A 19429-nucleotide genomic window follows, 5' to 3' on the forward strand; every position below is an offset into this window, starting at 1 on the left:
ATGGTAAGCTGGTATTATTGTATATCTTGCTGCCAATTAAGACACCTAAGAACAAATTAACTTTTTCTTTTGTTTATAAGCCTTTCTCACAAGATCTTGAGGCTTAATACACCTGTAATACTCCATCATCACAGTTTTCATTATGATCATTGACATTTCAACCGGCTGAACACCATTAAATGCTTACCTTTAGTATAATACAATGCAAACTCTTTGAACAGTTTCAGTTTTTCTCTATTCCTGTGTCTATAGTATATTTATCAAAGTACTTAAATTTAATTCATTTTTAGCTTGTATAAAAAAATACTGCAAAATACGATTTTGTTAAAGACTGAAGACAAATAAATTATATTGTTCAGACAAAAAAAAAACATGGTCAAATTTCATCCACGTTAAATGACTTATTATTTACTACAATTTTTCAGGAATGATGTGTAAGCAAACTTCTGACCTATACATACAAAGTATAGATTTCAATTACGAAAAACTGAATGGGTGAAAGTACAGATGTATGTATTCTCCATACACTGTTATAAACATTTCAATATATTGTATATGGAAACTGAAAAGGTATAAAATATTGTTATAACTTTCTTTTCTTTTGGTAATCTATAATAACGAGAAAAAATTTAGATGCCTTTATGCTGACACATTTGTACTGACGCTGTGACTTAAATTAACCATGAACAATGATTATCAGTACAGAAGCACTGGCAATTGCTCAACTTGACCTCTGACCCTTCACAGCTCAAGAGACATGAACATAGACAGCCACTGGAAAATAATACATCAGCTGAAATGCATGTAAGTCTCAAACAAGACTCTTCTTTATGGAGACAAGGAAATGACAAATACATGTACAAGCATGTTCAAATTATCTGAAAACCTCAAGCAAACACTGAAACAGGCAAGATACAGTTTGACATTTAGGTGCTTGGTAATAATTTGATATAGTTTTATTTAGACTTGTGTCATACATGGTCTCCAATCATTATACTAAACTAAAATAAATTAAATGAATTTGTCTGTAATTAACATCAAGGAATAAGTCGCAGGTCTGCACCAGGTGCTACATGATCATCACTTATCTTTAGTTCTGTATTGCCATTTTTTTAACAATATTTCCATCATTATAAAACTAGGGTACCAGTCAAATAAACATTTCCCCCAAAACTGGGTGTGGGATTATATTCAAACCAAGTTAACCATAGTAAATATTTTCTAACATACTTTTCATACTTTTTAATGAATGCAAATAAATACATATGAAAAGCTATAGACAGAAAATGTTCCTTACTGTAGCTTTAACTTTGTACTATACAGTACTTGTTAAGAAAGAAAATTGCATAGAAGTGTGAATAAGTAACAACTGTGCAGCAACCAGTTCCCTGTGGTGCAGCCTCTCTATTATAATTTACTATAAAAAAATTTTTTTGTTTAAGACAGGTAGCATTAGCTTGAATATTAAAAATTTATTTTTGAAGGAAAAAGAGATCATATTCACTCAAAGATAAAAGAAGACATTTTATCTAAGTAACCCACATTTAATTGCTGTACAGAGAAAAGTAGAAGCTTAGAACTGAAATAAAACCATGAAATTTAAGACACATAATGTAGCCGACAGACAAATACCATACCAATGTCTGAACATTTGCCATACATAAGAAGAGCAGTCAAAATGGATTTGATCAACAACAACAATCACAACAACACACACACAAAAATTAAAAATCATCTAAAAAAAACTGAAACTGATGAACTGCAGATGCCATTAAATCACTGTATATTTGACTGCCTGCTAACCAGTCTTATAAGAGACTATGTATGAACCATCATGTGGTCACAATTGAACAGTTTGTTGTCATTAGGCCTGCATGGTTAGACGCAATGACAATCTTCACTGTAAAGTTATACACAATATTGAAATGAATAAAAATATTTAAAAAAACATCACCATGTTTTATCATGCTATTATGAAATTTCTACTACATACATGAAATCTGTTTTATTAATTGCATAGTGTCATTTTCCCAAAAATCTTGTTTTTTTTTTTAATAGAAAAGCCAGTTAGTGTAAATGGTTATCTTCACATTGGCAATCAGCCATTTACAAACAACAGTGTCACATGGGTACTAAGTCTGGGTCACTCACACAACAGACACATAATTAGATTCAGGCACAGGCCACATGAATTTTATTAGTCAACATTAATGATACCATTTCAGAAAAGATAGTATCTTCAGTCATCAATTTGAGACCTTTATAACTTCCCTGGAATAAAATGTCAAAATTAGAACTGATGAGGAACAAGGGTAAATAGCCCAATGAGGTCATGTAAATCTACTGATATAAAATACTACAAATTACTTGTATACAAACATACTAAGCTATACAAAATGTACCTTTTCTAAAAGCACACCTCTTGAGTGTTTTTCAAAGTGAAGAGATATGTCACCTCTTATATATTGTCGTTTCAACAAGAAGATTTTGGCAAAATTAGAAGTCCAATCATTTGAAATTATAAAACATAACTCATCTCTTTCAAAAAAATGAAAAGGAATATTGAAAACTTAAGCTAGAAAAAAATAATCAAGTTTTTTTTACATCAATTTGTTATATTAGCGTGAAGCCTTGCAATTGCCTATGCACATACAATACCAATAAAAACAACATTTAATCAATGAAACAATTATGGTTGCCTTACCATTTTGGACAACCTTCCACTGTGGCCCAACACTTAATCGCTAATGGTTAATCAGTGGAAATTCATCACATATTTAGAGAATATAAAAGCAAAAGCCTACTGTTGAAACATAACCTAATGTTGAAACAATATTTATATATGCATATTAATTGCACCATGGGCAGATCACAATTTTATATACCAATAGTAATGGTATATCAAACTGCTTCACATCAACATTTTAAAAGCCATGTTATTTGTAATGTGTGGGTATGTATATATATATATATATATATATATATATATATATATATATATATATATATATATAAAATAAAGATCTTGGGATAGCCCAGGATGTCCTGGTATGCACCAAATCAAGATAAAATGGGACAAATCAGGACTTCTGTTACCTGGACTGCTGGACCGCTCTGGTGGCCTAAGTGGTTAAAGCATCCATCTTGGATGTAGGTCATGGGTTTGAACCCTGGCCAATACCAAAGACATAAAAATGGTACTAGCAGCTGCCCCACTTGGCAAAATATATAATAGTACATACAGTAAAATGCCAATTATCCAGACCCACTGAAAGACAATGATTTAGTCCAAAAGATATATCATTCAAAATAATCCATTTTTATCAACTGATAATTTAAATTCTGTGAGGACATGGTACGAGTCTTCACAAGTGAACAATCAACATACATTGAAACCTCACCATGCTCCATGACTGGAGTCAAGAGAGTGCTGTTGTTCTATGAAACGTATCAGTCAACAGCACAACAAGTCATTTACCTATAGAAAATGATACATGCACATGTCTCCTAGGTACAAACTGGTGGGCTAGGGGCACATAAGTGTAGCTGCCAAACTAATACTTTAATAGCACAGTTACCTTCTTAAATCATTTTATATTAAACCACAAACTGGTAAAATAAAGTGACAGCATATTTAATATTTGATATAGAATATCATGTGTTGGTAAATGTATTGATATGATGAATACTATAGATAAGGTACTCAACATTATTGCATCATTCAGTAATAGTAAACCCATCATAATTCCACTGAAATTATGCACCAACGGCCATAACTTTTATTAATTTCAGCACAGATTATGATGCATATTAATTCAATGAACAAAACAAAAACAATCTAAAAATAACAAAAGGAAAGAAAGAACATTTGTGGTTCAGTATCTATTACATGTTGCGATCATAAGGTTGTACAGTAGAACCTGTCTTGATAGAACACACCCTCTGCCAAAAAATAATGGTCTCTCAAGACAGGTGGTCTCTCAAAACAGGTCATAACACTATATAATCAATAAATCTGTGCATGGAGATCAGGTCTCTCAAAACAGGTGGTCTCACAGCAGTGGTTTCTCAAGACAGGTTTTACTGTATCTGTATACATTTAAATCTACTAGAATTTTCTCTAGTTTAATTCCATATGAATCCAAATGATGTACATAATTCTTTCCACTATGGTATGAATAACTGTTAATGAACAAATAAAGTAATCTGGGTGGGTGGGGATGCATGACACTGTTTACTGGTTAATGATGGCATGATGATTGTTTTAGCAAAATGGCTGAGCCACACCTGCATAAAGATGCCTTATTTTTTATACTTTTATAAAGCAGTGGATGACAATTTCAACATCTTAAGTGTGAGATGGATGTTGTTGATTTGCAATTACTTAATTCCTACTATCACAACTGAAATGAACATTAATAGAATCAATTTACATCTTTTTTTATAATAAAGACTGATGCAATGATTGGACACTTTTCTTTACAATAATATAACACATCTTGCCACAGACATGCTTGTGTGATTCTTCCAAATAGTGTAAACTCCCCTATCCTTTTTCCAAATGTGTTCCAATTTTAAATTCTATGGGAGAATTTGGCTCCCTTACTTGAAAGATATGAGTCACACATTTCAAGTGATTGCAGCATCCTAAAAAATCAGGTAAGCAACGAGTTAATGTGTGATTTATTTTATCTAACCAATTTTTTAAACTTGTGTACCTGATCTATGATTTTTAAAATATTTACCAGTGAGAAATGTTTTGCCTCTGATGGTGTTCGTGTATGTCAAGGAGATGTGTAATAAAGTGTACAGACAAGAATGAAAGGCAGAAAACACTTATAAAGGAATAATGGCCAGTACCTGCTCAAAATCCTTTCTCATGGCTTCTATCCTTACAGCTGCTATATGATCAGTAGAATTTACATACCTCTCTATCATACTCTACATCTCTGACTTTTCTAATCAGAACCATTTCCCATGCCATTTGGACTGGAAGTTATGCCCAAATGTTAGCTTTCTTACTGGCACTAAACTTCACCTGCACGCAAATCCTTCTGGAACACACATGCACTTTAGACAGATAACGGTAGTTGGTAACAGCCATATCTAATGAAAAATTCAAAATGACCACAGGACAGACAGTTGAGCTATTCTATGTGGATTTACAAGTCACCAAACACAGGATCTGCTCCAGAAACATAAGGTACATGTCACCAAAAGAACCCTTCAGCTCCACAGCAATGAGAAAAACGGTTAAGTGTATAAAATGTACATCAATGTGTGCAGCCAAAAGTGTCTGCACATTTGTGAAGCTTTTAATGAATAAATGATATCAGCCCATAAACTGAAAATCAATATCGTCACAGGCAAGGGGTTGATTTATTGACTTAATGTTAGAGGAGTCTTAGGTTGGCTACCATATGGCAGTAATGGTGCAAATGTAATTATTGTCCCTCTTGTATTTCCAGCTAAGTAATGAGCTTCTAAGCACAAAATACCTAAAAGATGGAATTGTATCCTGTAATGTCAGGCTTGAAAACTAAGTGCAGACGTTCAGAACAGAATTCCATTCAAGATCATAGACTCTAATGGTCAAACTTGTCATGGAAAAAATATACAGGAATGAAATATCTTTACACCATTCATTTCAGTCTAAAAGAATGTATTATGGAAAAGGTTTTAAATAATTTTTATTTTGAAAGGATCACACAATTTATGTCTAAAAGGCCATGACAAACCAATTATTCTGGTCATATTACTGGAATGTTCCAGTTGAAAGACTTCACTGGTTGATATGAGAACAGAAATATATCTGCTTTTTGTACACCACTTGGTCCAAACGTTTTCTCTTTCTTTTCATTCATATTTTTTAAAATATTGGTTATATCCCACATCCAAAAACAGAATTTATGTCAGTGTCAATCAAGTTGTGGGATGTTTAGGACATTGTTTCATTCAATTTGAACAACTTGTCATGAACCATGAGATTACCAGAAATCTGCACCTTAGAAGTAACACAATTGCCATATCATTACATTCAACTCACATTAATTTTGGCACTAACACTTTGAACTACTTCAATAAATTTTGAAATTATTGTGAAATTTATGGGCCCATGTCACAACTGTATATCTGAAATTGTGCCATAATGAAATGTGCTAAGCAGTGTTTCACTGTAATTGGCACTCTTCTGTAACACATATACATGAAATTAATAGGATATGATTGGTGACTGGTAAGGAGAGGTAACAGATACAAATTGTAGGACTGGATCCTCCAATACACCAGAGCCCAAATGGTAAAAACCTGAAAGTTTACACTATTCCAAACCAATGCAATGTCCTCAGTGTATTTTATAAATATATACGGATTACAGACTCTTTTATCAAAACTGTCAAATTCAAAACCATTTTCTACTTTTCTTCAGACAAGTCTGGATAATGCAGGTTGTTCTTTCAATTAATTCACTTTTAACTTGATTTCAAAACTTGATCAAATTATTTAATTATAAATAATATTTTGTAAATATTTTACTAAACATACATCTTCATCCTCTAATCCCTCAATAATGTCATCCTCAGCCTCTGGTATCTGCAGTAGGGGTTTATCTGTGTTGAACATGAACTCCCATTGTGTGCAGTCTCCTAGATCATAGTTCATACCCTAAAAAAATATGTATTTATTCTTACTAAAAATGCAGCAACGAACTCAACAAAATAAAGAGCCATTTTGAAAGCTGAGAGCTATACACAGGAGTAATGAACTTAAATCCCTATGGACAAACAAGCATTGGCAAGAGAAAGAGTTTCTGTTTCTTAGATATAAAGGAAATAACTTGACGCATGTTGCTCCCAGACAGACCAAAAGATTACTCAAAATTTAGAAAAACAACTCTGCCATTTTCAATGTTTGTTTTCTAGTTTCATACATAATACAAAAGAGATCATGGATAATTCTCACCAGTTTTAGGAGAAGCTTCATCAGCTTGCATCAAGAATATATTATTTATTTAAAAATCAGCAGTCTTTTTGAAAAATATTCCAGTGAACTAAATAATCCTTATTACAAAATTCATGGTAAAAATTTCACAAAAATTGGATGAAAATTTAACACCTTAATCCAAAAACCTAATGCTGCAATCAATATCAACAAGAGGGATGATGATGTTAGCAATGCTACTGATGGAAATGAAAAGTCTATATTTCAATTATCTTTTTGCAGACTAGATAAACAAAAATCATAAAACAGCACATAATTTTTCTTCCTCATATACCTTAACTCCCTCTGAGCAGTCCTGCATGTTAACCCAATAGTTGGCATGACTCCAGATGGATTCTATTCCAAGGTAGCTTTCATAATCCAGCGGATGGGACAGTCCTGTAAAGGGCTCAATAAAGAACCCCTCAGGTACCTCTCTTTTTCCTGGCAATACAAGGACCCAGGAGTGGATACGCAGACCATGCAGTGGATCTGGGGGTGGCTTCTCTAACTCCTATATATTAGGAAAAATAGATGAATTTATCACATTTATTTATAGCAATTTATCAACATGTCAGATATATATATATATATATATATATATATATATATATATATATATATATATATATATATATATATATATATGTATGTATGTATGTATCTATATATATATATATATATATATATATATATATATCACACTGTCACATAACATGTATCTTCTCAGCACATCATTCAGTGACATTAGTGAGTAAGACAAGGTCTTTTCAGCTATGTAACAAAACTCATGCTCATTTATATCAGTGATTTCTTAAGGGCTTTTACACACTTGTCCCATCTGGCATCTTATTTTACAAGTATTTTTTCAATTTTGAAGGGGAGCACAATAATAACATATGAGTAGACCCTATACATTATGAATAAACAAGCATATGTGAAAAACTCGGAATTATTACAGAGAAAACATACAGTTGTTTACTCGGAATTATTACAGAGAAAACATACAGTTGTTTACCATCATTATCATCAAAGTTTAATTTGACAATGATGTCCTCAAATAATGTCCCAGGCTGGTCTACCAGAAGGTCGAAAAGATCACTAACTATGATCATTGGATCCACAAAGGGACTATAAAAATGAGCTGAGCAGTGCATGTTCTGACTTTCTGAAGCACTTGCAAAATCACCCTGAAGGATGATGAAGTGTAAGTAAACTGATGATCCTATTTCAGACTGAAAGTGTCAACTGCTCAGACTCTCTAGTTTGGGACTGGGGAGATGTAAAAGAGAGCTTGTTGTTTAGACTTGTCAAAAACAAGTCCACCAAAGGTCACCCCCAACAACCCACTTTAAACAAGAAGTCTATTACAGACTGATACAGGGACCATTTCATAATGACTACCTTGCCTATACTAGATAAACTGTCTGTCAGATATTCTTCCTGCCAGGCATGTGATGAATTGAGAATGTAGTCCATTTTGAAGTTTCCAAGCAAAGGAGATTTCAAACCTTTATGCATATGTACCCCTTATCACCTGAGGTACACTACCATCAACAAGTTGTCAGAGAAAACCATCATTTCCAAATTGAGGAGGGTAGTTTCTTCCAGTAACCTGTTACGTTTAGGCTCATAATAAACACAACAAGATAAGAGTGAAGACAATAAGCTTTGTAATTTAACAAATAATTTATTTCCCTAAAAAAACAAGATAAAAATGAGGAAAAGAACTTACGGTTTTAAGAATCAAATCCAAAAATAACCCAAGAATAATCCAAGAATTAAAAATTATTAGTCCAAGTAATAAAATGTTCTAATGAATTTGAGTCCAAGTCCTGATGAAAAACCAAAAATGGAAGGTGGTAACACATACTGTAGCCTATATAACACTGAAATGTCAACAGTTCTTTGTTGAACCACAAAAAATAATCAGGTGAATGAATTCTGAATTTTTTTAAAATAAATGTCTTTGTCCAAGAATTCTGTATGAGCACTTAATATTCCCAGGGAAAAGAATTAATCTCTTAGAATCCAAATAATTTGAAGAAAACAAATTAAAATGTAACTCCAACTGGTCACAACAGAAAAAACACCTTTCAGTGTCAAAGGTAAAAAGCCCAAATGGGATTAAACCTGACTACTGCACAATTCCGGTAAAACCAGAATTTCGAAATAGAAGCTTTTGCATGTAAAAAGGCATGGAAACCTAGCATAGCCTTGATTCCACCCTAAAATCACACACTAAAAATGAATAAAAAAGTTGTTTACTCGAACTGTTACTTCAATCTAGGTCAGCATAAAGATACAAAGTTCTATTTTTAGGTGTTTAAGACAAAACAGTCAGAACAAACTAATTTCTGGAAAATGTAAAATTCCAGTAAACAAAATTACATTACTATAACATGTAATGGAAATAAAACAAAATAATTTTTAAACTAACAAACAATTAAATTAAATCAAATACAAATTAAATAAATTATAAATAACAGACCATAAACCCTGAAGAACAAGCCCCTCTGATTCCCATATCAAATCTGATGCATCCATGAACAGATAGGAATAGGGTTCAGGGAAAAGCATTGGGACTAAGAAACTTCCTGATCTGCTTACCAACTCAAGTGGTGTTGCAAATCAAATTCACAAGAAATAAGAGTTCTCAGGGGATCCCTGTGCAGTTTCCAGTTTGCCAGAAGAATAAACTGGAGGTTGGGCAAGTGCATTCTTCCTAGGAGAACCAGGTAATCTGCAGAGTTCAAGGTGCCCAAAATAAATAGACATAGACAAACTGACAAGGTTATGATTATGTCCTGTGGAACATGGACTTATTCCTTGTTCATGAGGAAGTACATCCCACATATATGAAATCCTGAAGCAGAGAAACTTCCAGTTACTATGGACCAGCAGTAAAGCATATTGTGTGAGGGACTCTAAAAGGTCAATGTGGATCAAAAAGCCATCAAAATACTGGAAGACAGGGATCACCAGTGACCTTAGGTGGATGGTGATTTTCTGGATGAAGGTTGTGGTCTCCGTTATGAATGGTTCCTACTGCAAAAGATTTTTAACAGTGGAATGGTACACAATTAACGGATTATTTTCACCTTTTTATACCAAGAAAATCTGCATGTACAAGGGCAGAGACTAGTCAGTTAACACCCTCTCTAATGCATCCTTCTGCATAAGGGAGTGCATCTCCTCCTTTAATAGCACAGGATCTGACTGGTGGAACCACATGGCAGCCCTTGGCAGAGGAATATGTTCCTGGAACTGAAGCTAGGACCTACCTATCATCCATTATGCTCAACAAAACTTTTGAAAAGAAGGTTAGTCTGGCACCTATGGGAGTTGATGTAAGAGAGATGTACCAAATCTGTAATGCTATCCCCCTCCTCCTTAGTAAATGGAGAAGGGCCCACAAACTTCCTACTTGGACATTTCCTGGTAACCCTGTCTACTGCCTGATGGGCAAGAAGGAAGCTTAAACTGGGGTTGCTTCTTGGCCTGGGGTTGCATGGCTTTAAAGTCTCAGGGGACATTCAGAATGACCTTACTTATAAGCTGGTTTTAATAGACTGGTATTGTTAGTTCTTCACTCTCTGGCATAGAGGGAATGAGCCATTAGAAATGGATCTCTGCCTCCAGAGGATCAGCTCAAAGCAGGCTTTTACGGTGCTTTAGAAAGACATTCATAATGTCCAGATCAGTGTTTATGTGGAGATACTGATAGTGTCATAGACAAGGATAATTCACTGCAACCACCTTCAGTAAGTGTTGCAAATGGACAGAATACAGGGATTCCTCCTTCTGCAGGCTGCTGAGAAAATATCTTCATGAGTCTATGATGACCAGTGACCTAGCCTTAAGTTCTAAAACCTCCCATGTCTTTACTGGTAGGTGAGAATGAGGCTTCATGGAAATGCCCACTTGTGGTTCCCCAGTGTGCAAAGTGGGAGGCTTAAGGGGCCAAGTAGAGGTGTGTACCCTGTAACTAGCTTCCAAGATCAGAGGTCTCAATGCAGAGGGAGGAACTGCCCACCTCTCATGCTGCCTAGCAAACTCATGACCCTTACTGAACCTTTGAGAAAGTCCATAAGAACTAACAGGATGTCTTCATCCTGTTATCTCCCCTGGGAGGTAAGACTGTGTGACCAGTGTCTTTCTGGGTCTGTGACATGGGAGAGCAGTCTCAGTCTGAGTTCTATGTAATTCCATCCCAGACAAAGGTAAGATGTGTAACTACAAGATGTGATGTATTACTGATACTTAAACTAATCTGTCAAAGTATTTCTTTTATTTTCAAGAAGCAAGCTGTAAAAAAAAAATATATGTTGCATTTTTCAAAAAGCTCTTTCTTCTATCTTTAGGAGTCATCACTATCCATAAAATTAAATGCAAAATAAAAGAGTAACATACAGCCTGTTTTTCTTCCTCCTCTCGCCTTCTTTTGGTAATTTCTGCCTCTTTTTCTGACTTAGCTCGTGCTTCTTGCTTTACTATGAATTTACTACGTAGATCTTTGGGTGGCTTGACTGTGTATTTTTTCATCTCTTTCTTCCTTTCCTCTTCCATTTTCTACAAAAGAAAAAGTTCATGTTTGTGAAATCAACATTCAATATAAGCTGGATACATTCAAGGATGCAAGTTAAATCAAATGTGGTTAAAAGTCAACACAAATCTGAACGATGAATATCCTTTGTACATTTTACACTAGATTTTAAGATATCATTTATAAGTCAACAAAGTCCAACTGCAAACTGCACAGACTCAGATCTGCTGTCACATAATGTGCTGGCATATCTGGGACTGCGCAGTTTGTTAGGAGTAACCCGTAGAACAAACAATATATATTCTGGTCAGCAGGTGCATTATTTTATGGCAGAGCAGGATCTTTGTTGTTTGCAGTTTTCTCAACATGTATGTGTGTGCATGTGTGTGTGTGTGTGTGTGTGTACATGCAAGCGCATGTGCGTGTGTGTGTGATTTGGATTTTTAACGTAGCTTTAACAATTTTTCAGTCATATTGCTATGATGTCTGCAGTGTGGCAGTTTATAGTGATGTCTAGCATTGGGGTATCATGCCACAGACATGTAGCATGATGTTCCAACTAGTTCTCAACATCTAATAAGTGCAATCAGAAACATAATGTAAATGAGGTCTCCAACTGAAACGCCTTCTCAAGTTATAAGACCATTAATAATATGCTGTGGATTTCATTATAAAAATAAAGGTTGCAATTTAAAAAAATAAATTTGCAACTTTTATGTAAAAAGATAGGCATGACATTTACATCACATTCGAACACCATATGTTAAATTTTTTTTTTGTCATTCTTTGGTGATAGAAATGACTGAACTATGAAAAAGCAAGATTTTCAAGATGGCCACTGTGGTGGCTATATCAGTTGTTTGAAGAGCACCACTTTTATTCATAAACAACTACACCTTGAGATGAATGTGCATGTAAAGTTCTTTGACAATCCTTCAGGCAGTTTAGGATGAATAGTGACAGCCAACTTGTGGACAGATGTCAGATGATGGACAACAGGCCAACCCACAAGCTCTCCTGGTATCTAACCATATACGCTAAAAGTGATCAATTTTTGTCATCTAGTTTTTTTTGACAACTGTTATTTAATCAGACTCACCTCTTCTTTTGTTTTTAGAAGTGGGCATATTTCTCGTGACTCATCAGCAAGGCACACCTCGCGTGTAGCATAACCACTGACAACATAAGCATCATAGCCAGCACCTGTCAGAAGAGAGCACAACAAGGTGCTGTACTCAAAACAATTTCCCTTCTGCCGTTTCAAGACTGTGGTTGGAGACAGTAGCCTCCTTGGCTGAAAAGAAACAATAAGAATTACTTAAATATTTTTTTTATTACAGTATAACTTAATTTTTATGGGATATGCTAGAAACATCTAAAAACTCTATATTCACATATTCTAAATTCTGGAAAACAAAAGCATATGTGAAATTAAGTGCACAAAATTCCTCTGCTATTTTTGAACCAAAAATATTTGCATATTTTTTTTTAAAAAAATGAGGGAACCTCAGTACCTCATTTGGTACAGCAACAGACTTGTAATCCAGGAGTCCCAGGTTCAAAAGACACCTAGACCAGCCTGAGTTGGCTACCTCTGTGTATCCTTGAGAAACACACACAGCTTCTATTTCCCTGGTATGATATACCCAACACTGTATTAAAAATGTCTTTAAAGCCAACACAAAAAAACACAAAGAAAGAATACAGAACATAAATTTTCTTACCCGATGACTATTATTTTCCAATTACATGACTACTGCAACCATTTTTCTATTTACATGACCTACAGCTTTGTTAATATCATTTTTGTTTTAAGAATATCTTCTTTCTTTTGACCAATTATCTTTATAAAATATGCTGACAAATCAGGCTTCAATTTGACCAAAAAAAATCTGACTTAAGAAATCTGATTGGTCAGTTTTAAGTTAGTCTTAGATTTGACCTAATCAGTTTATTAGATTCTAAGCTAACTGTATTATTACTGAACTGCAGTACACTGAGAATAGCATTATGTATTGACCCACAATATAGTGGGAATGATCAACTTTAACATAAAAAATAGATAACAGTGTTTTGAAAAAGAAAATAAACATTTAACTCTAAGCTTCCTGTTGTTATAAACTGATATGATTCTAGTCTTTTGATTGGCCAATTTTAAATCAGCCTTAAATATCAACCATTCAGATTGCTGGATTCTAAGTTAATCATGTTAGTACTGAACCATGATATGTTGAGAATAGCATTATATACTCACCAACAGTATAATGGGAATGATCAACTCATTTTAGATAGCAGTGGCCTTAAAGTTCAACTGTTCAGAATTACTAGATCCTAAGTTAATCGTGTTATTACTGAAATATGATATACTGAGAATAGTGTTATATACTGGCAAACATATAGTGGGAATGATCAACTCTTTTTAAATATCAGTGTTATGAACAGGAAATAAACATATAACTCAAAGCTTCATGTTGTTTTCTTTCAAACCAATATTTTATACATTGATATATCTGGAATTGCATTATAATGAGGTAACTTATAGTGAGGAAGAGCTGTAAAACCTAAATTAATTTAAGAAATAAGCATGTGTGCTTCTTATCTAGATATTACATCAAAAACACATGCGTTTTAATGGTTTACACAATGATACAGTAAATTTACTGTTTTTACTGGTTTGAATGGCACTTTTAACACATTATTGACTATAATCATGATTAAGTAAATGGGAGCTAATACCTTTCCCAAGACATACCAAGGCAGGCCTATATTTAAAATCACAAGGATATGAAATGTGATGTCTGGTACTGCTAAAAAAATTAATTCTGTCAGTAAACTTAATTAGCTATAACATAAAAAACAGAATGTTGTATCCAAAATCACTGATATGGTTCAATATAACAAATATCTAGCTATATAATTATAAAATTTAGTATGTGTATATTATCAGATAAAAAAGAAATCTTGTTTTACAAAATTAGTTTCATTTAAGATACTGAAACTTTAAATTTCAAATATTTCTTCCACTGTGAGAAAAACTGGCCAAATAATAATTCTTGATGCATATCATGGTACATGTATAACCTTTTAGAAAATATGTAGTGTTACATACTTATCAACTAAACAGAACATGTATAAAACAGAAAGGACAAAAATGCCAAAAGCCTTCAATTTATGACTCTCTTTACATAAATACTGCACATATCTGAATTCAGAAGATATAAAATATGTTTCAATAAGAACAAGGCATGGACCGGTTCAAGTTACACCAATGTACATACAAGAAACATATAAATGGTTTGGATATACAGATCATATGAATGAACCAAAGTTTGAATGAATGCAATTCTAGTTTACTATATATATTTATCATTATAAAATCATATAAAGGATGTGGATGCACCATCTATATCTTGTCATTTTGTTTCACTAACAAATAATGGGTGACAGGCTCTTACCAGTTCATATGACGGATCTAAAGTTTCAAAATTTAAATAGTCTGCCACAAACTGGGCACAGCCATCCCAGTCATACAGCTCCTTGAACTCAAGTTGGGTTGGTCTGATTGTTGTGCAAGCAAATTTCTGAAATGATTTTTTTTATTAAAAAAAAACATTTTCCTGGGTTTTTTGATAAAACAAACAGAAAATTATTGCAGAAATCTTGAATACTATCATAGGAAAATGTTGCGCAAAAACAAATATAGAAGAAAACAAATGTCAAGAGTCAGTTTTACATGGGTCAGTTTCATATAAAACCATAAGTAAATTCAAAACTTTATAAAAGCTGATCAAGGAGCACTGTAGACTAACAACATTTATGCATATTTCAGCATAATGCATATTTTTGTCTTAATTTTGGACCTATATAAAGATATTTTCAGATTGGATTTTTTTAATGCTACTAAAATGTTACCTGCTTCTAATATATCACATAATAATGAGACTGCTCTGGTGGTCTAAGTAGTATAAGCATCTGCCTCAGATGCAGGAGATCACGGATTCAAACCCCAGCAAAGTCATACCAAAGACTTATAAAAATGGTATTAGCAGCTGCCTTGCTTGGCTCGGCTCTCAGCATTAAGAGGTTAGTGTTAGGACTGGTCAGCCTGGTGTCACTATAATATGACTGAGTGGGAAATAATGCTAAATGTCAGTGGCATGATGCCCCAGTGTTAGACATCACTATAAACTACCATAATGCAGACATCATAGCGATATGACTGAAAAATTGTTGAAGCTACATTAAAACTCTAAACACACACACACACACACACACACATAATGACACATATGTATGTTGTAAGGTCCCTGCACCATATCTGGCACCAATAATAGATCCAATAATTTAATAAGAAAGCAACATGGGCAAATGTTAGTACACATTCTTATTTGGCTAAAAATATATCATTAATTCTGTAAAGATTAAATGACTTTAACTTTTTACATAATGGTCAATGCCATGCAAAAGTCTTCAAACTTGTGATAGCACAACCTTTACTATGTAAAAGGAAAATAACCATATTTCACATTCAAACAAATATACTCTTCTTTATGTCCAGTCTTTTATATCTACCTAATTTTCTGTAATGTTACCTTGAATTTACACTAAATGAACCTTGAACTTCAGATTAATATGCAAATTTATCATTTTGCACATGAATATAGTCTTACAACTTAAAGCAGCACTAATATCCAATTATCTATGTTAATCTTTGTAATTCATTATGTAACTTGAAATTTCCAGGCCATTCTTGATTTCATACCTCAACACCACATTCATTGACTGGGTTCAGAAATAATGGTTTCCGATCTCTGTACAGATGAACATACTGTCTTCGGAAATTCTCTGCATACTGTAGCACAAGATTTTCCTTGGGTAAGTTTTCCTTGTAAGAATCAGGAAACTCAGCTGGATCAAAAATTTCTTTAGGCAACCTAAAAATAGAGCAAAGGTCTTGTTTATCAGGAAATAAACATTAAAATTACTTGATGGAGTGGTAAAATAAAAATAATGGGACAAAACAAAATACGATATAACAGGTGTAATATTTCTGTATAAATGAACATATAAACAGCTGTATACATTACAGTTACCTTTTACTTAATCCCTTAAACCATAATACATAATAAACAAACAGGTAAAAACATAAAATCATACATTTTTTACTGCAAATTCCATAAAAGTATGCAACCATAACAAAACTGGTCCTAATGCAATTTGGAATCAAACCTGGTGTTTTTACTTAAGAAGTTTTCAATGCATGAATTTTTATAAAGACAACTTGATAAATATTTACACTGTACCAAAACACAAGCCTTTTTCATTTGAGACTCACAATACATATTGACATTATATCATATAATTACTGATTCTCACCTAGTAAAATGTGAAATCATGTCATGCTCATTTCAATTTTAATTCAATGCACACAGAAGAATGAAAACAAATGTATTGGAAATTATTCCAATCTGACAGAACACGCTACTGCTCCTCACACTTGGTGCCTGGAAAAATATCAAACCAATGCATAAAATCAAAATAACAAGTCAAACCACAGTAATATGTCTCAATTTTGAAGTGAGATTAGCAGTGATTTTAAATGGACCCTTTGCATTCAAGAAATTGGCACCAAAGTTAGGCCTACTAAAATGCATCCAATGACCTTGGCCACAAAATGTGATAGAATTCGCTTTCATGGGAGAAGTTAGACCTATTTTAGAACATACTTGTACAGTCTGGGACCTGCACTCTGAAGATGAACTTGAAAAATATCCCAAACCAATTATGTAGTATGATTTGTTATATCGTATTATGACTACACCCCCTTAAGTAGATCCTCAGTACTGAATAGACTGCCTTGAAGCCCTAACATCAATACAGACTGGGAAACAGAATAATACTTTTTTTGTTACAAAGGATTAAATGCAAAGCATAAACTCTTTGATCAATAAAACCAATAGCTTCATGTTTTGTAATTAGTTCAAGCTATAGTCTAGTTGGTGTATCCATGTTGGAGAAAACACAAACATTGCATATCAACAAAATCAGTGGCTAAAAGCTACTTCAACTAATGTTCCTTAAAAACGAAAAACATTGTTTTGTTACTAACCCCCTACCTTAGCTAAACAATAAACAATCGCATAGATATCATTATATATATTCTAACTAGTGATGTTATTATCCTATTAGCATGAGCTTGTTACAACTCATTATTATTCATAAATTGCACGAGTGCTAATTATAGAAAATCAATGGAGGGCATAAACAGTATTGGTCACATGCTTTGCTTTGTACGCACAGTTTATAGCTTTTGATACATAAAAGCAGACAAATGTTCATAAGGGTGAAGGATCTACAAGTTAAGTCCCTCAAGAATATTTGTAATAAATTTTAATAACTTACCAGTCTTTCAAGAACTTCAAAATGAATTTATTTCATTTCATTGTTGTGCTCTAGTTTTGTCAAGCATATAACATAACACTTTTATTGTAGCAATCCCAACGGGCAATTCACATAGAATACAGAATTTGCCCAATGTAGATTTAAATGGGTCCTGTACACGAGGCTATTCAATGTTTAATTTAGCAATGTGATGCACAATGGCATTATCATGTAGCATAAAAAAAATCAGAGGCAAGATCACATAATGCAGCCATTTATGTATTCTGTGTATTAATTATTTCTCTGCTGTGAAATGATACCAAATTCTTATATATTTTGTGCATTTACAAGTTTTGGACATATTCAAAAATGAACACACTGTTAAGTTTATGTATTTGTACCCAAATGACCTCTCACCTATTGTAAGGGGGCATAAATTGTATGTCTCCCCAGAGAATATGGAGAACTGTCTATGATTTGAGGTTTCTCGTGGATTTTTCTGGACTGTTTTAGCCACAATATCAATGCCAATAGCTGTCCATATTAACTAATTTGAGTGTAACATATTCACAAACAGAAGCTTAAAAACATATGTGCACCTTACTATTGTGACTTTAGGAGAGAAACTGCAATAATGTGTTGAAAGAGACCTAAACAGCCAACATGAGCTTTACTTTGAATTATTGACATGTTCCAGAATCTTTTTCTTTGCAAATTTAGTTCATTATTAAGAGAAAAAATCAACAATTTCCCCGTCTGACCTTTTCACGCGTAATATTGCCCAATTACACCGTTTTGAAAATGGTAGTAATGTCCCCGTTTATTGTTGAACAAAAGCGTTTAGTGTCATGGAATTTGTAGGGTCCAATATTTCTAAATGACTGACATATGCAGCATAGTTTATATCAATTTTATTATGTTACTGTGCTTGATTAACACGTGAGGTCCTCACTGTTCTTGTGTTGGTGGATGAACCACAATTTTCGCAAGCTCCTCTTTCAAAGCTTCGGCATCTTCAGATAGTTCTTCTTCCTGTTTTTCCTCATCCTCGTCTTCTTCTAATAAATCATTGGACTCTCCTCCATCGTTTTCATTTTGTTCCGATGAAGCATCGTTTTGTTTTCCCTCCTCGCTCGGCATTGTTGTTGTCATAAATCCAACACTTACTTATCTGACCGAATAACTCAATGTTTAGGTTTACCGTACCATGGCAACCTACAAATATAGTTTCAAAGCGTTTCGCCTTAACCTTGATCCAGTCCACATTCACTCCAAATATCTTTCATGCTATACTAAATATAAGACTGATTTTTCTCTCGTGAATGAATAATCCAGAGTTAAATTATTATATTTATTTTGATTTTTTTGCGCATGAATATGATCATTATTCAAAGTGAAACAAACGCTTACTTTTCATGCTTTGAATTTGCCAAGAAGTAGTCTGGCATCTTAAGACTGGTTTGTCTTCATATTTTCATAAAAACTTCTAGATAGGACTCTCTTCTCTATACAGATAAGACTATT

At 33.5% G+C, this 19429-nt stretch overlaps 1 protein-coding gene across 3 annotated transcripts in view; it reads right to left on the minus strand.

Annotated features, from left to right (window-relative positions):
* The window catches only part of LOC149805270 (dynein regulatory complex subunit 7-like), a 55687-nt gene extending 36565 nt beyond the window's left edge, over positions 1–19122 (minus strand). The window contains exons 1-8 of one of the 3 annotated variants that reach the window (XM_089948980.1): positions 18858–19122; positions 16287–16458; positions 14980–15105; positions 12624–12818; positions 11392–11550; positions 7274–7492; positions 6544–6663; positions 2218–2271 (exon numbers count right to left, since the gene is read on the minus strand). In XM_089948980.1, the coding sequence (XP_089805106.1) occupies positions 2218–2271; positions 6544–6663; positions 7274–7492; positions 11392–11550; positions 12624–12818; positions 14980–15105; positions 16287–16458; positions 18858–19057 (1245 nt within the window). In that variant the 5' untranslated portion in view covers positions 19058–19122. The remainder of the gene's footprint in view (positions 1–2217; positions 2272–6543; positions 6664–7273; positions 7493–11391; positions 11551–12623; positions 12819–14979; positions 15106–16286; positions 16459–18857) is intronic. The other 2 variants (XM_089948986.1, XM_089948992.1) reach the window with 2 other exon arrangements.
* Positions 19123–19429: the final 307 nt, after the last annotated feature.

This window comes from Sinohyriopsis cumingii, chromosome 2, assembly GCF_028554795.1.
Source record: "Sinohyriopsis cumingii isolate HCF-2022 chromosome 2, ASM2855479v2, whole genome shotgun sequence".
NCBI lineage: Eukaryota > Metazoa > Mollusca > Bivalvia > Unionida > Unionidae > Sinohyriopsis > Sinohyriopsis cumingii.